The sequence below is a fragment of the Mirounga leonina genome, unplaced genomic scaffold (assembly GCF_011800145.1).
Source record: "Mirounga leonina isolate KUSES-001 unplaced genomic scaffold, KU_Mleo_1.0 Mir_54, whole genome shotgun sequence".
NCBI lineage: Eukaryota > Metazoa > Chordata > Mammalia > Carnivora > Phocidae > Mirounga > Mirounga leonina.
Genome location: NW_023270812.1, coordinates 7,057,816 through 7,083,633, shown reverse-complemented (window position 1 = coordinate 7,083,633; position 25,818 = coordinate 7,057,816). Strand labels below are relative to the sequence as shown.

General features: G+C 34.7%; 1 protein-coding gene across 7 annotated transcripts in view; it reads right to left on the bottom strand.

The window, feature by feature from the left end:
• The window catches only part of QKI (QKI, KH domain containing RNA binding), a 158,164-nt gene that overhangs the window by 27,863 nt on the left and 104,483 nt on the right, over nucleotides 1–25,818 (bottom strand). For all 7 annotated transcript variants that reach the window (XR_004676857.1, XR_004676858.1, XM_034991998.1 and 4 more), the window contains exon 4: nucleotides 19,681–19,824. Coding sequence is in view for 5 of the 7 variants with exons in the window: in XM_034991998.1 (XP_034847889.1) it covers nucleotides 19,681–19,824 (144 nt within the window). In the remaining 2 variants the exon portion in view is untranslated. The remainder of the gene's footprint in view (nucleotides 1–19,680; nucleotides 19,825–25,818) is intronic.

Genomic DNA, 25,818 nt, shown 5'->3' with positions numbered 1-25,818 from the left:
ATTTTTTTATCACAGAAAATATCGAACATATATAAAATCAGCATACTCTTAAAGGTGTTGCATTCCACTGACATATTTTATACTGAAAATACTTCAAATAAAAATCAGTAGCTAAACACTATATCTAAAGCTAATGATGTAATGTATGGGGATTAACATAACAATAAAAAAATTTTAAAAAAATCAGTAGCTAAAATGGGGTTTGTTAACAGAAGTATACTTTAGAAACTGTTGTAATGCATTTCTTTAACAGGAATACCTTCAAAATATTAAGTTGAGTGGTTCAAAGACATTTTAATTGGCTTGTAAAACTATAATCATTATCAAATACTCATTACTTGGTTTTAAAAACTATTTTAAAATAGTTTTTTACGTTGGCCAAGTTCTAGTGCTTCAGTATTGTATGATGCTTATGAGTGGTGGCATAATTCTTAACACCAGCATCAACGCACAGATAAACACTGGTGTTTTTCTAACAGATAAGTTTTCATGATAAGTAATGGAATTAGAAAGCAGTAAGTTAGAGAACAACATACATACTGGCTAGCCACTATTAGCTGAAACGTGATTGATGTTCCACAGGTAAGCAGCTTTTTTGTTGGGATGGTTGGTGCTTTAAATACTTGGTATGAAGATTTAAGAAACAATTTGCTGGTGGTATAAAGAAAGGCAATGTCTCTGATTCCAGAATTAGAAGTAATTCAACTCTGATCTATCCTGTTACAATTTGGTTTTATAGCACTGGATTTTATAGTTTTTTCAAAAATCTCTGTTTACTGAAATTCCCATAGGAAAAAATAACTTTGTTACTGTGAGTTTGAAACTCCTAGTTTTCCATGAAACCTTATAAATCAAAAGATTTTTACAACCCATGTTTTGCCTGCATATTATAAGGAACATACTTCTTCATTTGCTGGACTGGATACTTTAATTTCATAACAACAAAAAAACTACACTAGTATGTTCCCAGTATATATAAAACACTAATAAATATTTGTTCAATGAATATAAGCAGGTGCTTAAAACACCTGTTAAAATCGTAATGTGCTAAAACAGAACTTTTTCTTTAAGAAGTTATGAATAACAACGCAAAACAGTACTACTATTGCATGTTAGTATACAGTCATGTAAAAACCTTGACAAATAACTGTGTAGTATTTTTAGAGAATACATTTCCTATTTCCTAGTGTTTCACTGGCAATTTTAAATTATTCAAAGTGCTAGAATACTAAGAGAAATCTTTCTTGTGGCTTCTCCTGGGCCTTTTCCCATCTTAGTTTCTACTGCTAAACAAATAAACAAGGAGTGTTCTGGGAACTGCAAGGTATTTAATATAGGGGGAGGGTAAGGGAGAAATAACATGAAACAAATCTGTAAAGGTAGGTATGTACCAGATGAAGATGGGCTACAAATGTTGTGCTAATTAGTTTGCATTTTTACCAGGCAGTGACAGAAAGCCATGAAAATGTGAAACAGGGAACATGATGATACTTCAAATATATATTAAAAAGATAACTCTGGGGGTACCTGTATGGCTCAGTCGGTTAAGCATCTGCCTTTGGCTCAGGTCATGATCCCAGGGTCCTGGGATCGAGCCCCGCATCAGGCTCTCTGCTCAGCGGGGAGCCTGCTTCTCCCTCTCTCTGCCTGCTGCCCACCCCCCCGCTTGTGTTCTCTCTCTCTCTGTCAAATAAATAAATAAAATCTTAAAAAAAAAAAAAAGATAACTCTGGCTGCAACTAAGAGGGATCACCAACTGATCTAGTACAATAGTGAAAACAGAAAAGAGAGAGTCAGGTGCTATTTTTTTTTTTTTTAAAGATTTTATTTATTTATTTGGCAGAGAGAGACACAGCGAGGGAGTGAACACAAGCAGGGGGAGTGGGAGAGGGAGAAGCAGGCTTCCCGCCGAGCAGGGAGCCCGATGCGGGGCTCGATCCCAGGACCCTGGGATCATGACCTGAGCCGAAGGCAGATGCCTAATGACTGAGCCACCCAGGCGCCCCGAGAGTCTGGTGCTATTAAGAGGCAGAATCAGGACTTGATAAAGTGGATGGGAAAGAGTAGGAGCAGAGGGGAAACAGAAGGTGGAATTAAGGATATATGACTCGTAGGCAATGGATGTCATTCACAAAGAGTAAACAATGGGGGAACTGTTATTATGAGGAAGGCAGGGAGATGTGATGCTAGTTTGGGAAATGTTATGTTTGAGATGCCTATAAATCATCATCATCGGAGGTGTTGAATGGATTGGGGAGCTGTGGAGCTGAAGATGAGAAGCACACTGAAGAATGATCACCATGGCAGTGGTCCCTGGAGACAGACTATGGGTGAGACTGCCCAAAAAGAACAAATTGGAGGGCAAGAAGATCACTCTGGAAAGTATTTACCTCTAGTGACAGCATGACATTTCTGAAGAGCAAGCATCAAGTGACCAAATAAGTAACTGGGAAACTCATTAATTTTGCCCTACTCTCATTTTTATATTACTAAATCTCTATCTCCGTATGTACCAAAGTCTTGGTTTCTAGCCTGGTATATAGCAGTCTCTCAATAGAAGTTTGTAAAGTGAATTGCTTTTGACAGTCATTAAATGAGTTTTTAAATCTCTACAAGTATGTTTTAATTCCACAGATGCTAAATTCAGTAATCAAAGTCTTTTATTTAAAAGAGTATACTGCCATCCTTCACAAGCAAATTCATAAAATAAATTCGTATCATAAAGAAAGCTAATTCATGAATCTGTTAACTTGCTCAGAGATATATTCTACAAAGAGGTTTAACAAAAAGAAGTTGATGCCATATCAGTTTAAAGGCATAACTTTAAAAACTCACTTTATATTTTATATTTGATCCACACATTAAAGATTAATTTTTTCCCCACAAAGGCATTAAAGGTTAAGAGAATAAAAAACCTAACCTATCTACTTATACAAATACGCAATACAAGATTCAGAAAAATGCCCATAAAGGAGAAGTCTTATTATTAAGTGTCACTTTTGAAATTAAATTTTAAAAATTTAGTTATCAAAAACATAGGAAATCGAGCTATATATGACAAGCTACCAAATTAAGTTTACCTGAAACAATATTAAAATGTTCATCTGACTCATTAAAATACTATTAAAGTCTCACAATGGTAATATCTGAATAATTTTACTTACATATAACACTCAAACATTTGGAAATGTCAAGAAAAATTAAATGTAAGGGTTTAAAAATACAAGTTAATTAAAGGGTATTTGATTTTCTTATCTTTTTTGCCAATTCAATTTCAATGTACATTAACAGAAAATGAATGAAATACAAATGCTTCACCTATATATAAGGAACATGATGCTACTTACCAACCTTCAGAAGGGCATGCAAACAAATTAAAGGGATGTATGAAAATAATTGAACTGAAGAAGATACACCGAGAAATCACTCACCTATTTTTCTATTAAATAATTTTATATCTTTAATAAAAAATTAATATATAGTAAATTAATTTTAGAATATCTGTGTAGAATACCATGCATTTAGTAAGGCGGGAAAAAAAAACTAAAATGCATTATCCCAGCCAGCGTATTTAGTTATGGGATAGAAACATTAATAGTTAAGAATAAATAGGTACTAGTAAGTGTAAAATGTTACATAATAAATTCAACATGCAAATTCTGAGGGATGCATGGAATATAAGATTAAAATGGAAGGAGCTTTTATATAAACTACAAAAATATTTCCAAAGAATAAACACATACTACCCTATTATCTTATGCCCAGAATCCCTTGTTTTATATTGGTAACACCTTAAGTTTAGAGTCATAAGCTATCTAAACTATCAACCACGTTTTGTGTTAGGGAAGCCAGTCTTTAATGAATCCGTATAATATTTAAAAGGAGGATGTTTTTCATACAGACTCCGTATCTGTAAGGGCTTGTTCACAGCTACCCTACACAAGACACATCTTACTATTATTGCCAAGAAGCTCCAAGTTTGGGGAAAAGCCCCCTGTTCATTTTAAAAATGCCAACACACTTCAGACAACATGATGGTTGGACAAAGATTTCAACACAGCTCCTCAGTGATTTATGACAGTGACTGAAGTCCTACAACCTACACCATGTCACACTTCATCTGTCCATATGGATTGCTATCCAAAGATATAGGACTTTCAATTATTTGTGAAAATTCTAGTTGGAATAGGCTCCTGTGGCTGTTCTAATGCAGAATATGGGGTGGGATAGAAGACGACACTGATGTGGAATACAGTTAAACTTCTTTAGCATTGTCCCTCTCTGTAAGAAGCAATTAACCACATTTCAACTTCTGCAAGCACCTCCCCCATCATCATGTTTCCTAAAGCAGTACACACCCATTTGCATCAGAGTACCTTACACACAGAATATAGTGTGTTATGCCATTTTGATTCCAGTTCTAGATCTCTGATAAGGACTTCTCTGATGGCTTTTGTAGTCTAAATTTAAATGACATTTCTGACAGTCTGCTCTGTCGCTGGGTCAAGGTTTATTAATTTATTAATTAAGGTTCAACGGTAATCTTAGAATTACAGGATTTTAATCAGACTACTCTGATATGTAATTGTACTTTAAGAAGATTAATATATAAACAAAAATATATTTATCCTATTTTAAAAAATACTCATTTTGTACTTTCTTATCTGAATTAAACAATCATTCTGCATACCTGGATCTCCTTGTAAAACATTTTTGAAAGTTGCATCTACGTTTTCAGGGCACTAAGATTTGCAACAAGCAAATTTTTACCTTCCTTATGAAAGTAAAGTGGCTTGAAAATGTTAACAGACTACCCCAAAGACCTGATTTATTGTGTGAAAATAGGTTAGTCTCAAAATTTTAAATACTTAAATTTCACTAAGTGTTTTTTTCTGGAGGGCAGATATAAAACACTAATGCAAGAACTATTATTATTACTGATCTTGAGGACAAGTGAGGTTATACAAGCCTAAGTGATCTTCATCACCTTAGGCACTTAAAGGAGCATTTTCTCACTAGAAAGTGATTATACTAAGACCCAGTTCTTTTGAGAGACAGGAGAGAGCTGAAAGTTTCTCTGAAAGTATTTACATGCAAACTAAATAATCCAGTTTATAAGTTTGAGTGCCTTGTTTTCCAAAAAAGCTTTAAATGTTCATCTTACTTGTAAGACAAATATGACATGTGTAAAGATATGTATTTATTACATGCACTGAGCAAAATTAAAGTTAATATCAGATCAATGCTTATTAAAACAAAACAATCATTTTAAGAGAGTTATTTGAAGATATATTTAATTTAGGAGGGGAAATTTATGTCTATAGTTGTCACTTTCTTTTTCCTCCAGAGATCTGGAACAAAATACCTTTCCTTTAATGTGCTTACTGTACTATATTTAGTGAATAAACAAGCCTTAATAAGCAGATCGTCTGCATGAGCGCATGGATCAACTCATTCTCATTAACAATTTAAGAAGCTATCAGCCTTCTATACAGTCCTGCCTATATGAGAGGAAGCAAGGACTGGCTCCTTTCAAACCTATAATTTATGAGTTTATTCAAACCTGCCAAATTGCTTTAAGTAAACGCCTCTCACATTTGAAAATTCCCATGGCAACTCATTTTAGTTTGGCAGACAAGCAGAACTAAATTCAATCCTTTTATCCTGCAGCTAAACCATTACAATAGTAATTCTGCTCTGACACTCTGAAGAGACTGCTAATTACTGTACTCTGGGTCCCTAGACAGATTTCCCATTCAGATTAAAATGGTTGTGCATGGCAGAAAACAGTAGCAACACCTTTCTTTACATGAGAGAGATGTTCTCTCGTATTACAGCTCTATCAAGGACCAAGTGCATCACAGTGAGATGTCTTTCAATGTATCTTTTAATACCTTACCTTCTCTCCCAATAAAATGAAAAGGAGGAGAATACCACAGACCTGAATGAGTGACACTATGGTCAAGAACTAAATGTAATAGTATCCGTTCATTAACAACCCAGTTAAAAACCTTTAACTCCAAGATAAGACTACTCCATCTCCAGAGTCATTATCTCTCTTCTTTTCAGGTTATAATTAGTACACAGTTAACTATGAGCCAAATGTATATAGCATTAGAAAGAAGAGAATCTTTGGGTAACGTGAAAAGCAAACTTAAAAATTTTGTGGTGGATCCTTGTCTCTCTACCACTATCCCAAATTTTGATAGCATCTGTAGTTTTTTAAATGACTACAGTGAATTAAAATTACTTGAAATATTTTTTTTCCCAATGTCTTAATATTCCTTGAAATAACTAGAAGCAACTTTAAATTTCAAAATCCTCATCTGGAAATTTGTCAGAATCTATTATGTATTAGATCAATTATTACTGAGCTCCACGTATATAAGTGGTTTCATGAAGGAATAAGCTATAATATCCAAAACTGATTCATGTTCAAGTTCTCAAATACTTATAAGCAAGCTTAAAGAAAAAGTAAAAGAACAAACAGATATGATTATCCCCACCATAAAGTAAAAGTTGAAATGTTAAAAAGTGAAATGAACACTTTATGACACCAGTCTGGGACTCGTGGCATCCTGTATGCCAAAGTCTGTCTTAAATTATGAGATGATGTAAACTTCAGCTGCCTAGAAACATTAATTTCTCTAATACAAGGTTGGTACTGCTCATTTAGTCTTTCCGTTTAGTATTTTACCTCCTTAACAGTAATCTTTACCTCTGTTCCTACTGAAAGGGAAGAAAAATTATAGTGAGAAAGAGGATATTTGGCCATAATATGCCTCCCCTCTACTTTCTCAGTCTTCATATCAACAGAAGTCTGGCACAATATCCCCCCCTGCTTCCACTATTCTAGTGTTTTTGAGGTTCCTTAGGAGAAGATTAGAAAACATCATAGGATATGTACCCATGTAAGGTCTTAGCTAATGATGAGAAATAGTATTATTTTACAACTAACTGGAATGAGAATTAATTGAAAGAGAGATGGTATCTGATCAGCTGAGATAATAGATGCATTCCCATAGTGAGTGAGTGAATGAGTGAGAGAAAGAGAGAGTGAGTGTGGGGGGGAGAAAGAGAAAGATGGAAAAGAGAGAGGGAGAGAGGGAGGGAGAGAGAAAGAGAGAGAGGAGGAGGGAGCAGGAGAAAGAGAGAGAGAGAGAGGAAGAAAGATGGAAAGAGGGGGAGTGGGAGAGAGAGAGCAAGATGGACAGAAGGAGAGAGGGGGATGGATAGATTTAGAGAGAGGAGAAAGGAAGAGGGAGAGTGGGAGAGAAAAGTTGGAGGGAAGAAGAGAAGGAGGGAGGGGAAACAGACTTTTATATATGATGTTACATTTTAGTAACATTAATATATGGTTTTATAATCTTCTTCTTATGCTACTGTAATCAAAAACCTATAAAGTAAGATTGTGGATTAGCAATGAGGTTACATTTTGTAGGTAAGGAATAGAATTACTTTCTTTCTGTGTGGTGCCTCCTGTGACCAGTAACTGAGCTTATAATTGCCACAGTCAATGATGTAGTTGAGGTAACCAGTCCATACCAGATGTATTTTTTAAAAAAGAAAATGTCTTATAATTCCATATAACTAAAATAGTAATTTTTACCTTTAAAAAAGTCATTCTAAGGCAACTGAGCAATAAATAATAGCCTAATTTTACAAATAAGGAAATAAAAGCTCCAAGTGACAGTCCCTGACCATGCATGATTTGTGCAACCCTACTACTGCATCTGTCACCACTTTTAATGACCTGACACACAAACACACTGATGTTCTGTCTGTATGAGTCCTGTGTCTTAAAGTTCCAGGTCAAGCCTCACCTACCTATGTGAAGTCTTCTTCCCTAAGCACCCAGTCCATGGTGACACCTTCTTGTAAATTCAGTTAACATCTTCTCTAACACTGACTGCCACCTATATACTGCTTGGTACTATCTCTCTAGAAAATGTGTTGCATGAAGTTAAGTGGCATTTTTTTGAGGAAAAAAACAAAGACTTCAAAATTAAAGGGGAAAATTGTCATTATATAAAATGTAGAGTGACATCTTTCAATGATGCTAAACCCTGTTCATACAGGTTGTGTAAGCTATTCATACACACACATACATATACACACATGTACCCATGTGCATATACCAAATTAGTTTGCTATTTCAGTATTTTCAAGGACAATATATTATTGTGCATATTTTCACAATGAACATTTTTATACATCTCTTTCAGTAATTCACAAAAGTAGGGAAAATGGCTAAGAATAGGAGAAACGTGAACATTTTCAATCACCTTCATCTAAACAACATTTACAGAACATATACCCAACTATTGCAAAATAAACATGTTTTGAAGTGTATGTGGGATATTCATAACATACCATATGCTGGACTATAAAAAGTCCTAATTAGACTCAAAAAGACTAAAGTCTTAAAGAATATATTCTCTAAGAAAAAAATTAAATTAGAAATCAGTCACAGTAGTAAGATAAATAGAAAAGTCCCAAATATCTGGAAACATGTGAAAATAACTCATAGGTCAAATTAGAAATTACAAAGGAAATTTAAAAATATTTTGAACTGAATGGTAATGAAAATACAATATAACATTATTTTTTGGAAGCAGCTAAAGCATTATAGAGAGAAATTTGTATCTTTATGGCAGAAGAAAGTAGAATAGAGAAAAATCAACAAAACCAAAAGCTGGTCCTTAGAAAATATCAATAAAATTAACAAAACTCTAGAGCTAGGCTTATCAAGAAAATAAGAAAAGTCACAAATTGCTAATGTCATGAATGAAAGAACACTACCACAGATTCTACAGAACTTAAAAAGATAAAAAGGGAACAACTTCATGACAAAAACTTAACTTAGATGACAAACTCCTTTAAAAACAAGAAAAAACCTGACAAGTTTCATATTTATGAATAAAACTGAATTTATAATTAAAAGCCTTCCCACAAAATCAGAAAACAAAAAAAAGCAAGCCACTGAGTAGAATAACTGACCAAGAATTTATTCCCAAATTATATGAAGAATTGTTAGAACCAAAAAAAAGAACAAGTCAATAAAAAGACAGAAGGTTTAAACAGATACTTCACCAAAGATACATAAATTGTCAAGAAGAACATGGAAAGATGCTTGAGATCATTTGTCTTTGGAGAAATAAAAATTAAAATTACAACAGGTGAAAGGATAGACTGGTTTATCTATTCAATGAAATACTAATTATCAACAAAAAGGTAGAGCCCACTGATACATGCATGATACATGCAAAAACATGGATGAACTTCAAAAAACTGTCACACCATGCTATATGAAAAAAGGCAGGTACAAAAATTTTTTCATTTATATGAAATATAGTAAATGCAACACTGAGTCCAAAAAAGTTGAATTCATACAACCAAAGAGTAGAACAGTGGCTACGAAGAGGTGGGGGGTGGGAGAAATGGGGAGACATTCATCAAAGGATACAAACCTTCAGCTGTAAGTTCTACAGACTTACATACAGCATGGTGACTGCAGTTAACTTTACTGTATACTTGAAATTTGCTAGTGTAGATCTTAAGTGTTCTTACCACACACACAAAAAATAACTATGTGAGGTGATGGATGTGTTGTAATTACTGTGATAACCATTTCACAATGTATATATAGATCATCACACACACCTTAAAAAAAACACACACCTAAACATATATAATTTTTATTGGTCAATCATATATCAATAAAGCTGGGGGAAAATAGAAGTTTTGAGACCATCAAAAGGGGGTGGGCGGAACTAATCCCAGCAGTTGCCTGGAGGCAGCAGGAGGAGGTGGTTAATTGATGCAAAGGGGTGAAGGAAATCTTTTTTTTTTTTAATTTTTTATTGTTACGTTAATCACCATACATTACCATCATTAGTTTTTGATGTAGTGTTTCATGATTCATTGTTTGTGCATAACACCCAGTGCTCCATGCAGAACGTGCCCTCTTTAATACCCATCACCAGGCTAACCCATCCCCCCACCCCCCTCCCCTCTAGAACCCTCAGTTTGTTTTTCAGAGTCCATCGTCTCTCATGGTTTGTCTCTCCCTCCGATGTCCCCCCCCTTCATTCAGGGTGAAGGAAATCTTGACTGTGATATACAGTTGTCAAAACTCAAACTGTATACTTAAAATGAATGTGTTTTAATTTATGTATAATAATGGAAAAAAAAAACCCTTAAATTCCTTTCCCTCAAGTATTCAAAATGACTATTCTTCAGCATTAAGAAACAGCTCAACTGTATTTAAATCAGACCCATGAGCTGCCAGATTATTTCTTAAACATGTATATCTCTAGAACACTAGATGTGAATGCACTCTCAGCAAAAAAATTTGATGGTCAATTAAATTTGGAAATGGTTCCTACCAGAGCTTCACAATACTTACTAGCATATTAAAGGCTTCCTTTACCTGGAATACCTATGGAAAGTGTCTGTCTCATGGAATACAGTTAGGGAAATGTCACTGCCCTAAATATTAAGGATCTTGCCAATAATTTTCTGGATCCTAGTGCCCTAAAACACAGTCAACCTGGAATAAGTATTTGTTAATCTGAAAAAAATACTAGGATAGCTGCACTTGGGTAGCCAACTATTACCTCAAACTTACTAGGTCCAAACCTGAGCTCCTGATAATCTCTTCAAAGTCTGTTCCCACTGAAGTCTTCTTTATCAAGGTAATAGCAATTACATCCTTCCAGTTGTTCAGTCTACAATCCTTGCTGTCATCCCTGACTCCTTGCTTTCTAACATCCCATAGACAATCCATTAGCAAAACTTGCCAGCTTCACTTTAAAAATAAGCTCAGAATCAGACCACACTTCACTTCTACAGCTATCTTGGCCCAATTCATCATTACCATTCTTGTGGATTAATGCAATAGTCCACGAATTCGCAGACTTTCTCTGTAATGAGACAGACAGTAAATGCCTTTTCTGGGTATATGGTCTCTGCTGCAGTTACTCAACTTACTACTGAAGCACAAAAGCAGCCACAGACAATATGTTAATGAATAAGCATGGCTGTGTTTCAATAAAACTTTTTAATGGACAATGAAATTTGAATTTCATACAATTTTCACATTTCATGAAGTATCCTTCTCCTGATTTTCCCCCAGCCATTAAAAATACAAACACCATTCTTAGCTCGTGGGTTATTCAAACACAGGTGGGAGGATGGGTTTGGCCCATGGGCCATAATTTGCAGGCTCCTTTGAGAGCTTCCTTTCTTCCACTCTTATACTCTTTACTCTGTTTTAAACAGAGCAGGTCAAGTAATCCTTGAAAAATAATAATCAGATCATGTCATTCCTCTCTCCTCAAAGCCCTCCAATGGTTTCACCCATCCTAGACTAAAAGCTTGAATCATTAAAATAGTAGACAATTGATCTATGATCTATGCTAATATATACATGAGCATATCAAAACCAAATTAATTACTAACAGGTTTACTGTGTTACAAAAGGCAAAATGAACTGGAAATTTATAACATATTACAATATCACTGTAGCAATTATAAAGGAAATGAAAACATCTGATGACAGAATTGGTAAATGAGTAAATTAATATACAAGCTTTCTCTAAGGATCAAATACATGTTAAAGTGACTTGAAAATGTATAAAGGTAAGAAGTCATTATTTCACAGTTCACTGAATTCTGTATACTTGTATAAGCATATTAGGTAAATCCTAAGATTTTAAGAAGAAATTCAGCCAAGAAATTTAACAGCCCAGTTTATTTTGAAGGGATCACAGAAAAAAAGTGTGAGAATTATGATGTGTATAAGAATAAGCATTAAAACGTCACCTGAAGAAAGCTTCCTAATTATAATAAAGTTCAATATATATGTAAAAGCCTAAGGTTTACATATATAAGAACTAAATAATCTACTTAAAATATAATTTGTCTAACTACAAAATAATTCATCACAAAGGCTATATTAAATTAGTAACTATCATACAATTTCAGTTGAAGATCCAAAAATTTGTAGAAAAGCAAGTTACAGTGCCACTTTGCAGTAAATCCTACCATCAAACACAAATAATCAACATATCCTGTCTTAAATATTAGGCAAAAATTAGTAAATAATCCATATTGTAAAATTCCATACGAATCATGAAAACTACAGGGTTTTTTTTCCTACTCAATTAACTTATATAATAAAGCAGTTATATAAAACCAGAAATCACAAATCCCTAAATAATTCCATGTAACACTAATTTCCTTATAGGGTACACTTAAAATAAGAAGGCTATCACTATATTAAAGCATGTCACAACACACAGTTTCTTCCTATAAATGCTTTCCTTAATATTCTACCTGCATATTTAGCAAAATTCTACTGGTCAGTTTGAGGATTTCCTCAAAATCATTTTAGAAAAAGTGATTTTTTGTCTTTGCTCACTTCTTTCTACTCCATCCTTGTACTTCAAAATTTTTTCTCCCATTTATAAAATAACTTAGAAAAAAATAACACATGTGGAAATTAAACTTTATAGTCACACAGAGCTATCCAAAATCCTAAATTATTTCATTAACATTTTCCTTCTTTGACTTTACATGTTTTCACAACTACCTGTTTACAATTGAGTCACTTCCTCACCACACAACAGTTTCATACCAGATAGCAGCTCACTTGATGCCCTACTTGCAGAGGCCAGTATAGAGCTTGAATTTTATTCTAAGTGAAATGGCAAGTCATATCTTTAATAGGATTTACATATTGTTTTTAAAATCACTCTTACTAACTTACGGGAGAATTAAATGGAGTAAAACTAACAGTGGGCAGAGAGATTACTTCAACTGGGTGGCAGGAATACATGGGCTCAAGAAGTACTTTGAAGTTAGATTTATGTTTATTTTTATATTTATATAATTTATATTTACGTAATTTTATATAATAAAAATATATTTTTATTTATATTATATTCAGCAAAATTAGGACACTGTTCTATAGTCCTTTTTTTATCAGTGAGTATAGTTTAAATTTTCACAGAAGATCACGTTGTAATTATAATAGCATAGTGAAGGCCTCAAAAATCTGAAAAAGCATAGTTCAGGTTATGAAAATAAGCTTCAAACAACAGAACAGACTACTTAAAATAAAAAGATATATTTAGCAGATATTCGGTGGTAACAGACTTATACATGTCAGATAAAAACATTACCTGTAACTAGAGAAATTATTCTTCCCTAATTATGGTTTGATTTATGATTTAAGAAACAAAATCAAACCATGCCTAATGCTCAGACTTTACTAATGAAGTGTGAGTCATCTCAACAACCCCTTACCTTTGCAATAAAATAAGATTTTTGAACTATTTCCTGAAAAAAAAAAAAAAAAATTACCAAGTGCTCTAATGATGCTAAGGTTTCTCTGAGTCCATGTGCTTGTTAGAAAAATGGAGGGGGGGGGGGGAGAGGACCTATTTCATAAGGTTGTTTTGAAACCCAATTTGAATTTAAAGGTTTGAACTGGTTTACTAAACATTTAGTTATGTGTAGTGTTATGTGAATTAATGGGGACACATTAAAATCACCAAAATCTATGGAAAATTAGAACCCTGTCACACCGAGTATAGGTACAATCTTTACCCAGATTTTTTAAATCTTAAAAATCAGCAGATACAAGATACAAAATCAACTATTTATTACATTTAATTAAGAAATTTCAGATAAAGCAAAAAGTCTCTGCTTTCCGCTCCCTTCCTCCCCTGCCCGGGTCCCTCAAGCCAGGGATAGATCTTTTGCTATAATAACATTAAACAAAACGGGCAAAAAAACCATTAAAATACATGCAACTCTTTATACATCTATTTCTTTCCAAAAATCAACTTAACCTATACGGTTAGGTAAGAAACATTTATACTGTAATAATACAAAGACAATTCCACACTTTAGCTATAGATTTATTCTGTGAATGTAGATGTAATCTGAATCATATTCTCCATAGAAACAATATGAAACTAGGGACTGTGTACCTGTTCAAGATATCAACATAAAGGTAAAAATATTGTTTTTTGTTACAAAAATAGCTGTAATATCACACAGCTGCTTAATATAAAAACCTAAAAAACCAAACATTTTATAAGAACCGTAAGAAGTATTTTATTCACATTTTTGTAATTAAAGGGCTTATTAAAATTGTTTTTGTTTAGAGAAAGCAAAGATTTAGGACTTTGGTTAAAACAAGGTTTTAGACTGTGTTGGGAAACAATCATTTTCATAAAACACTGGCAGGACTATAAATCGGTATAAATTTTCTGGAAGGCAATTTATGAATTATGTATTAAAATTTAAAATGCACCAGGCGCCTGGGTGGTTCAGTTGGTTAGGCATCTACCTTTGGCTCAGGTCCTCATCTCAGGGTCCTGGGATTGAGCCCTGCATCAGGCCCTTCGCCCTCTGCCCCTCCACCCCCACATAGTACCCTAGCTCTCAAGTAAATAAAATCTTAAAAAAAAAAATTAAAATGCACTTACCCTCTAACCTAATAATTCTACTTCAAGAGATTTATCCTACAAGTATACATGCACAAGTTAATTACCCTGCTTGCCAAATTTATGCAGCATCTTCTCAATGAAGAGAAGGAAATGTCTACTGCTGGACATTCTACTGTTTTATGGGGCCCTCAAAAGATCCAAGGAGCCATCATGGAGTGGGAAGCTGATGTAGAATGGAGAAAAAGATCACAGACAGTGAAGCAATCAATAAAAGACCTGCAAGGCCAACAGTACTGAAAGAATCATTTACATAAATAATAAAATCTTAGGGGAAAAAATTCCAGCTCCTTTTCCTCTTGTCCCATACTTTCTTGAACCCAGGCAATTAGGCTTAATTTTAAAACCATCATCTAAAAAAAAATAAATCAATTGGTGAGATCACCAATGACCACTACTTGCCAAATCCAGTGATTAACTCCCAATTCTTATCTCAACTGAACAATCGTCTGCAACAAACTCCTTCACTTGGCTTCCAGGACTCCATGTTCCTGGTTTTCCCTCAACCTCAGTGGCTCCTCTCTTTGGTCTCCTTTGCGGGATCCTCCTCTTCTTCCTGATCTCTATTTGGTGAAGTACCTGGAGCTGAGTCCCCAGACTATTCTTCACCTTTATCCAATTCTTAGATAATAGCATCCAGCCTCCTGGTTCTAAAAGCTTTTGATACGATGACAACTTCAAACTTGACATAGTCCCATCTTCTCACCTAATCTGATTGTTATAACCAAACGCCCATTTAACATTTGGTATCTCAACATTTGCACTTCCAAACCCAATTTTTTGACTTCCCTCTCAAACCTGCTCCCCTAACAGTATAAACAGGAAACAAGTCCAATTACTCAGGGTAAAAACCTTGAAGTCTTCACATACACACAACACCCAATCCATCGAAATTCCTGCTAGCTTTACCTTGGAAATAAATCCCGTATCTACTACCACTCAGCCCCTTCAACACTAGCCCCACAGCACTTTCACCTCATTCATAAAATACAAATGCTTGTGCCTTGGCATCTCCGCTTTCTCCATCACCCTCAAAGTGTGTCCTCTATTCAGAACGATCCTTTAAAATACAAATTAGACCGTGTTATTCCTCTCCTCAAACTCCTCCAAGAGCTTCTCATGTCAGACTAAAATCTAATATCCTTATCATGGCCTACAGGCCTCTGTAACCTGCCATCTCCCCCATTTCCCCCAACTTCACCTCCCACCACTCTCCACCTGCTCCCTATGCTCCTCAATGGACCCCCTTCGACACACCTCAAAAATATCTCTGGGCTATCACACTTTTGTTCTCTTTGCTTGGAAACCCCTTGGATATCCAAATGATTACATCACATTTCAATTAGGTTTTTTGTTTTCCCAAATGTCACCTTCTAAGAGGCATTCTCTAATTATCTCATATAAAATATTTCCTTAATCCATGGCTCTTGATTTCCTGCTTTTTTTTCCCTTCACATTTTAGTACAACCTAATACAGTTTATATTTCTTTTAGTTTATTGTCAGTAATCCAAGCTGCCCCATCCCCCCAACCAGAAGGTAAGCTTCAAGACGGTAGACACTTTGCTAGTCAGATTTACTCTCTCTGTATCTTCAACAGCTGACACAGTAAATGCACACAATGAACATTTATTGAATAAACTCAAAGGCCCAGAAATGAGAAGACTGAAGTTTCAAGAAATCAAATAAATACAGAATCAACCTGTGGGTCTAGTGTGGTATGTGTGTCTATGTGTGTGTACTTTAGGTTTGGGGTAGGGGTGGGGAGTGAAAAATGAAGACTGAAAGATAACCTACGGCAAATCGATTGTAAAGCCATGTTAAAGAATTCTCCGTTCTCCTCTTGGAGTAAGAGGGAACCACCAAGAGGCTTTTTTAAGCACGTAAAGGTTATGAAGGATGGGTTTGTGGGGTCCAAAACTACAAGGACAAATGCTGGCTGTGGGGTTTTGAGTAACTCTGGCTTGACATAAGGGTAAAGAAAATGAGGGCAAAAGGACATGAGCATATTTGAGGGATGCAGGAAGTAAACTTGACTGAATTTGGTATTTTTCTGGACACCTGATAACAGTTAGAGACTCCAAACTACATGTAGGATATGAAGAGACAGGAAAGGCACAACTGAAAGTTACTGTTAACGGACATGTTAAGTAAGCACTGAGAGTGAAATGATCAACAGAATTTTGAGTATCATTATTCTCAAGATAAATTCTGAGACACGAAAACCACAAAAATGTTTCAAAAAGTTTTCATGTAATATAAAAACAAATTAAAATGATCTATTGGCAGCTCACTGGAGGGACAATCTGAGGCTAGACAAAATGTCAATGCTGATAAGAAATGTGTTGTCTTTCATGCAGTGATTCTGACAACCCTTCAACTCAGTCAAATCCAACTGAGTTGCGGCAATAATTCTTTTCTGCAATTCTGAATCTAATACGAGGGCACCTTAAATAATACATTTTAAAATAAATGCTAGTCTCCATATCATTTCCCTTTATAACTTTTACATGAACAGGAAAAAACCCAATCAAATTAATCAATTTATATGTGAATTTATATGTGAATTCTTTTCAGAAGATCAAGATGGGTCCACATTTTCAATCCAAAAATACTGTTTTGAAAATATTTAAGCAGCAATAAACTAAAGGGTTCTGTAAGGAGCCTCACAGTGAATTTTTTTATAAGGGTCAAACCAATTTTACTTAAAAAGAATGAGTTGAGAAGGAACTTGTATTTTCTCCAATTCTGAATTAATGCATTATTTTATAATCAGCACTTAGAAAGAACAGTATGTAAACCTATACAATTATAAAACAATATTATTTAGCATCAAAAAACTACAGCAAACTTTTATGAAACAGAGGTATTATGCTAAGCATTCTCCATGTATTATCTAATTTCACAATAATGACATGAGAGTTCAGTGATGTTCCAATCTTACAGATGAGAAAAGGGAGACAGAAAAAGCCACAAAGATGGGATTCAAATCCAGAAGTCAGCTTTCAAATACGATGTAATTCTGTCTCCCAAGAACTTATAAGTAAAAGCCCAAATCACTTGATAACTTCAGGGTTGTAAAGCTTCTGTTTTGTTTAAACCTTTGCTTATCAGAGCACCATCACCAGAAATGTATAATAATGTTGAGTTTAATGAAAATAAATTCCCAGGTATAGCAGTCATGTTATAACAAGCATATCTGACAAAATGGACAGGATTAAGAAATTGCTACAAAGTTAAATCACTTTATTGAGGCCACATCTTAAAGTACTTTTAGTCTACAATTGTAATTCTAAGAAAGTTTTATTACTTCAGAGGTGGTAATTAGTAACAATCCTAAAAGTACTTCCATAGAGAGAGATTTATCATCAAAAGGACTCTTTGCCTTTAAAATATAAATTGTATGAAGTTTTAAAAAAGCTTCTGCCATTTTTTATCTTCTACTATCTATTCTACTGTCCAAAGACAACTTTAAAACCAAAATGGTCCTTAAAAGTCATTTACTTCAATTCTCATTTTGTAAATGATGAAACAGACAGAAATTTACTAACTCTATAAAAGACACATAGCTAGTTACTAACACAGCTTCTAATATGATGCTCTTCCCCAGGTTAATAACTTTGAGAACTGAAGTAGTTCACAGAATGGCTGGAATAAAATAATAGGTCAGTAAGAGCTTTAATTATCAGACGCCCAGTCTATTTGCTATATTAGGTGAACTTATGTACTTAGTATTACGTGAGCTGAGCATTTTCAGCTATATACAGCAATAAAAGTAATGTTAAATAACTTTCTGATCATGGGACTAATAGTCCAATAGACTTAGAAAAAAGCCCTTTTCTTTATAGCCTTTCAAAACTGCATAATTATTAAGGAAAAGGAGGAAGACTATATGGTTCAATAGTATACAACTATATATTTTAGTTTATAATTTAACCTGTTCATAAGATCTATTGAACAAAAGTTATGTGAAATTCTTTTCTTCCAAGTAGTTAGTTTTGTCCGCTAAATGAAAAATGTTTATAGCTTGTAAGTTTATATATAGAATAGATTATCTGGGGAATAAAGAACAATAGACGCCATACTCATTTATGTAAATGTCAATAAATTTTTGTTTGACAGAATATTAACAGTATTCCTAGTTTTTCCAACAGCAAATTAGGATCCACATTTCTATCATTTTTACCAACATAAAAAATATTTTTAAAATGACTCTGAAAATAGTAGTTATTTATTTTTCATTTTCCATGGGAAAAATAATACTCTGGGAGTGAGTGCAATCATCATTTCTAAATGAGGAGTTACTAAAGGGTTGTTTAATAATGAGGAAAAGACAAAAAGAAGGGGGCTGGGGAGGGAGGGGGAGATGGAGGATGGAAGGGAGGGAGGATGAGAACAAAGGTGTTTGGGGTCATTTCTTTATGAGACTTCACCCTCCAAAATTACTTTCAGTGTTTTACCTAAGATCCCTAAATATGAACTTAAATAGTTTTTAGTATCTTAGAAAAAAACATTAAATGAAATGAAGTGTGAAAAGTACTCAGAATGGTGCCTGACAGATCAGCAAAAGTTAGCTCCTATTTTCCTAAAAGAAAATTTTATCATATTATGGGAAAATTTCACTATGGAACAGAAATCTTTCTATGTGAAACAGGGACATGCCAGGAGGGTACCTGGAACCCACAGGCAACTCAAACAATGTGCTCTTACTAACACAGGTCCTCCGACATAAATATTAGTTGTACAGACTTTTCTGTACACTCATTACCTGCTTACAATGAGAAATTGCTCCCCCCTCCCAAAAAAATAAAGCTTTCATCACCCTAATGATAATGCACCTACTTTCTTACCCTATAATAGAGTGATGCAATAATAATAATACCTTTGGAAAGTAGGACACCAATTGAGTTTGCTCCCCTCACAACATTTCCTTCCCCCAAAGTAAACAGGCTTTCCCATTTTAGGATCTGAGCAATGTCTATGTTTGCCAATTACACTACAGTAAATGAGTTATAAATTATTTTTATGTTATGAGGTTAAATAAAATTTCTAAAAAATAAATAACCTATTCTTTATTAACATAAACATTACAGTAATTTAAAAAAAATTAAATGGAAAAAGGGGTTGGGCCCCAAATCGAAAGATTTGGAAATTATTACTTACTGCAGGTACCAGTAATTTCTTCACTTCCTCGACGGCTCTCTTCAGTTTGATTTCTGCTCTGTTTTGAGCATCTTCCACAGTGATCAGTACATGTAAATCTTCATTGAGATGCTCCCAATTAGGCTTGCCTCTGTTCTGCTCCTCCTAAAAAATTTGCAAAACACATTACCAATTTTTCTTCTCAAAGAGAGTTTATCTTTCTTAATACTAACCTGTTGCCAATTATTTAAGCTATGTTTGCATCATTTTGCTATGATGAATCCCTGAACTCTACCTCTGAAAGTAATAATACACTGTATATTAATTAACTGGATTTAAATAAACCTTAAAAAAAAATTGTGAGATTCCAATCAAAGGAGATAAAAAACTGGCATAAATTAATAGAACTAATAAAATAAAACAGCTCTCTACTACAACTTACATGTTTGCAGGGCTCATGCTAAGGAAAATATATGGACCTTAGCCTTTTAAGAATGGGAATATATTCTATAGTCAAGTATATGTTTCTGCCTGTATTTTCTGTTAATATCATTACTATGAAAATGCACCCTAATGTTTGCCAATCTGAATGGTACCCAAGAAAAATAGAGATCCCATTAATAAATGATGTGAATAAAAATTAAAATTTATGAACAAAATTTAATTTTTTTCACTTTAAGTTATTTTTAGATAAATACTAATGAGGTTGTTTGGAAGTAACTATTTAATAAAAAAACCTATTAAGTATTTTCTTTTGCCTAGGGAACAGACACCATGAAAAAATGAGAAACTAGGGTATCAATGAGTTAAAAAGTTGAGAACCTCAGGGTTCTCTGTATGCCAAAGAACATAAAATGTATATACACATACCTCTACTGTGGCAAGGAAAATCAATTTTTAAATACAGATTTTAATTTTTATGTTGAAAAATGTTAACATTTTTTTCACCAGAATTCGTATTTTTTTATCATTTTTTTGGTAGATAGATCTAATAAAATGACTCATATTTTTTGGTGAACCTAAAAAAGTGTGTCTATATTCATGAGTAAGGGACTTCTGCTTCCAGCCAAGATAAAAATAACATGGACAAGATTCACTCTCCTGCCTGAACCAACCAAAAAAAAAAAAAACAAATAAACAAACAAAAAACACAAAACCACAAATGGGCTAAACACAAGAAATGACAGTTCTCAAGCCTGTGAACAACAGGTAATGAAGACAGTGAGGCTGAGAGATGGCCAATCAATGAAGTAAAGCCCAGGATTACTTCAGCTCTCTGGCTTGGGAGTCTCCAGGCTGCAGCCCCGGAAAGGGTGCCAGACTGCCTCTCTGGGTTGAGGTAACTAAGCTAAAAATCCAGGTAGACCAACACACCTAGAGTTCAGACAAGAGTACTAGAAAGAGCTATACTGAAAGAATTCTGGAGATCTGCACAAGGTCCACTCAAACACTCAGCTGAACACTAGTCAGTGCATGTGTAAAAGAGGAAATACCAGAGGCTGGAGAAAGAACCAGCCACAGGACTCAGTAAAAGTGCTGGGTTCTTCACAGAGAGCCAGAGTGAAAAGACTTCATGATTCACAGACACTGGGTAAAGTAAATAGAAGGTCTTGCCTCAGTAATGGGAAATAATTAAACCTGGTCTGAGCACTATTCCGGTACTGCCTAAGTAAATCTTAAAAGCAAGACCTAAAAGGATGAAAAGTGTTCCTAACTTAAACTGTGTCCCAGAACAAAGCCCAAGAATACTTACAGGAATAGGAGACATGCACCCAAAAAGGTAAGTCACACTATTTGGCATCTAATCAGAAATTAACAGGCATGAAAAGAAGCAGGAAAATACAACATAAATGAGAAGAAAAACCAATCAAACTAGTCTAGAATTGTTATAATTAGTAGACACTACAAGCTAGTGTGTGTGTGTGTGTGTGTGTGTGAGCGCGTGCGTGCGCACACACATATATGTGAGACACGAATACAGATACTAATACAGTGATAACTGAGGGACATTTATAATCCAAAATATTTAGGAAGGTGTAAAAATAAAAACTAAAATCATAAGTGACTTAACACAGAAACTTTTATATATGGAAAGACAAAAATTTGCCAAAGAATTTAAAAAGAAAGAGATATTTGCATCATAGGAACAGAGAATAAAGTTAAAGTATAATTTAACATTGTGCTTTACTGAATTTATTGAATAAATTTTTAAGCTGTAAAACACCTTGGTAAATATATACTCTTAATTAATTCAATAACTGAAGTGCCAGTTAAAAACTGAAAAGAAAGTTATACCTATCCTAATGTTTGCTTCAAAATGAAGGGTTTTGTTTAGTTTTTAAAACACTTAAAAAAGAACAAAAACTTGTAGACAAAGATGGTGAAATTATTGTAATCATGTACTTTCACTCCCTCCTAAAATTCTAGAATACTGTAGAGAGTTTAAAATGTACAAAACTATGTCATAAGGAAGAAGAAAATGGGAAAGAAAACAATTTAGAAACTACAAAACATATGGGCTAAGCAGTCAGGGATTTAGCTAACCCCAGGTGAAAAGGGACCAATTTCTGCTGTAGACCACCCCCCATGCCACCCCATCCCATCCCTCAGGGAAAAAACTGAGGAAATGGCAGCATTTCCTCAGTAGTAGGGGTAAAGGTGGGGGTAACACTAGAAGACTGGTTGAATTCTCATTAAGGAGCAGCTGACAATCTCCACCTCTCCTCTCCCCAGATAGCTGGCATTCCATTATTCCCAGCAAGAGATAAGAAATATATTCCTAAAGAGTTCATTTTACAGAACTGGGTTTTTTTTTTTAAAGATTTATTTATTATTTATTTATTTATTTATTTAATTTATTTATTTGAAAGAGAAAGACAGACAGAGCATGAGCATGAGCAGGGGGTAGGAGGCAGAAGGAAAAAGGAGCAGCAGACTCCCTGCTGAGCAGGAAGCCTGATGCAGGGCTCAATCCCAGGACCCTGGGATTGTGACCTGAGCTGAAGGCAGACACTTAACTGACTGAGCCACCCGGTGCCCCAAGAACTGGGTTTTGAGGGGCAGTTCATAGGATCACTTACATACTGAAGGCTGAGGTGTCCAGCCTTCTACCCCACTCCTCATCTAGAGTGAGGGCAGTCAGCCCACACACTAGGGAAGGGAGACTGGAAGACCTTTCTCTGGGAGTCTGACCAGCCCAACAAACAGAAAACAACCTCAAGAAAGCAACCACTGACCAGAAAGAAGAAAAATTTGAAACTCTGCAGAGAGTTAAGAGAAGACACTATCCTTGAAACAGATAAAGGATGCTGTTAAGAAAATTCAAAACACAAAAGGGAACTTGAGAAACTAAAAATATGATAGTAAAAATGAAAACTTGATAGAGATATTAGAAGAGAAAAATTTAGAAACTCTCCCTCCAAGTAGCAGCAAAGACACAGGGGGAAAATGGTGAAGAACAGTATAAAAATTAGAGGACTAGTTCAAAAGGCCCAGAAACTAAATGACAGATGTCTTACCAAGAAAAAGAAAAACGAAGGGAGAAAAGTCATTAACATAATACATACTTTTAAAATGAAACTGAAGGATAAGAGCTTCCAAATGAAAAGGGCCCACTGGGTTCTCACCAAAATGGAAAAAGAAGATGAAAACTAAAAAAAATCAACTAACAGCAACTAAGCACACAAGGTAGCAATAAGGAATAAATACCAAGAATCTCCAGTGGGGGTGGGGGTGGGGGGACCCATGTTTTCATCCTCAGACTTCATAAAGTGAACATTATCAAACTTGATTTTTAAAAAAAAGCTTTTAAGATCATTCTACCCAGAAGCCAGATTTATCCAATTGTAGTCCATTCTAAACTAAGGTAGAGTTAAGAAAATTCCTTCAAGAGTGAGAGTTTTAAGCCTAGTAATTATTCAATACAAACAATTTCTCCCTGTGTTCGTTTTCTGTTTCTGTAATGGATAATAAAGGCAATATGGAATTGGCAATTACTATAGAAGTCAATAAAACCTATCCATAGATGTTCTCTTTCAGTCATAAAAAAACAAGTAAGAAATTACTGTAGGATTAGAGTACATACTTCTGTACCCAATAGCTACATTAAGAATCTACACCCTAACTTTCTCACTTCAATAAATAATTTGGGACAAATAAAAGGTTGAAATGAAGGAGAGAGGACGGATGGCAAATGGATATACATCAAAAATGGTGTATCTCTTAGAAACTTTGGTCAAGGTATTTGATTTCTTTCTACAGTTACATTTCAAATTATATATATATATATATATATTTTAAGATTTTACTTATTTAGTTGAGAGACTGAGAGCAAGCACAAGCGGGGAGGGGGGCTGAAGAGGAGGGGCAGAGGGAGAGAAGCAGACTCCCCACTGAGCAGGGAGCCCGACAAGGGCTCAATCCCAGGATCCCAAGATCATGACCTGAGCCAAAGGCAGACACTTCACCAACTGAGCCACCCAGGTGTCCCTCAAATAATATTTCAAGAGTCAACAGCAGAGATAGGATGTAGAAAAAAACAGCTCATTATTACTCATGATGACAGTGTCGGTTTTATAATCATCCAGAGCAATGTCATGTCATTTAATGTGCCACCAAATCTTCACAATACAGAAGAACCTGGATATTTTTCCAATTGACACAGTCCAAATTTGCATTCCAGCACAGTCATCCCTGCTGATTTCTAGGCCTTCAAATTCAACTGCCAACTTGACATGTGGACGTCATTGTCTCCAAAGCACTCAACATGTCTCAACTGGAGCTCATTATCTCCCTTCTCCAAACTTCTCTACAAGTGGGTCTCAGTTATTTTTTATCCTAATAAGTGCAGACTTTTTAAACTTGAGGACAAAGACTAACTGGTTTTGTAGAAAAATCTTTGAAATGCAGTCATAAGGTTATTTATGCCTTGACAGAGAGAAGCTGCTATACATATACCCACCCATTCAATCCACAGAAATTTCAGGTGCCATTTCTTGCTTATATTCATTCCATGTTGTAAATAAACTGGCCTATTCACAAACATGGATTCTGCTACCCATAACTATGTAAGTTATCACCTATATCCAGAATGCCTTCTTTAATATTTGCTTTTATTTATCTTTTGTTCTAAGTATCATACTGCAATTTAATTACCTGTTCTAGCTTATTAGAAAGTTTCATCTTAGCTGAATACTAGAACCATGTCTCACTGATTTTTAAACTCTTGATAATATGTATATAACTGACTTTACACGTATCTGGCCCTTAACAAATACTTACTGAACAACTGAGCTTTTATTATTGAGGAATGTCATTAAAATACATCAGTATACTGCAGCTTTCCCCACAGTGCCTTGCTGTATTATTTTTGTATCTCTGTCTATATAAGCCTCTATATAACCTCCGTTCATTATATATCTTGGTTTCTGGGCCTGCTTCTTTTTGACCTCGTATTTAAGTTGCCAGTTACATTTGACAATCTTTACCCCCTTTTATTTTTGGTCTCCTCTAGTCAACTTTCCCAGATTTTCTACAATAATGCTTCTGAGGTCTGATTTTCATATCCAAAGTTTGTGCTTTGTGCTTCTCCTTTACTCTATCACCTCAGTACTACCTTGCTTCACTCTATCAGAAGAATGCAGTAATAGGTCAAAGTCTTTTTAAAACTGCCAAGACTTAGGGGCGCCTGGGTGGCTCAGTTGGTTAAGCCTTCGACTCTTGGTTTTGGCTCAGGTCATGATCTCGAGCCCTGAGATACAGACCTGGGCCAGGCTCCACGATCAGTGGTGGAGTCTGCTAAAATTTCTCTCTCCCTCCCCCTCTGCTACTCTCCTTGCTTGGCTCTCTCACTCTAAAATAAATAAAATCTTAAAAAAAAAAAAAAAAAAAAACCGCTGACAAGACTAAAGTTATATCTTAATATAACAGAGACAACATTTAACAAAATATCAATAGAGCTTTATTTATATAGTAAATTAAAGTTTAGTAGCATATAAAGGAACTCTATAATACCACTCATTCCTAATTATAGAATAGATACAATTACCAATGATACTTTATTATGATCTACATTCTTGACAAGTATACTATAAAGAAATAACAAATTTCAAATAACTTTTAGTCTCCCAGGTGATGAAGAAGAAATTCAGAAATGAAAAT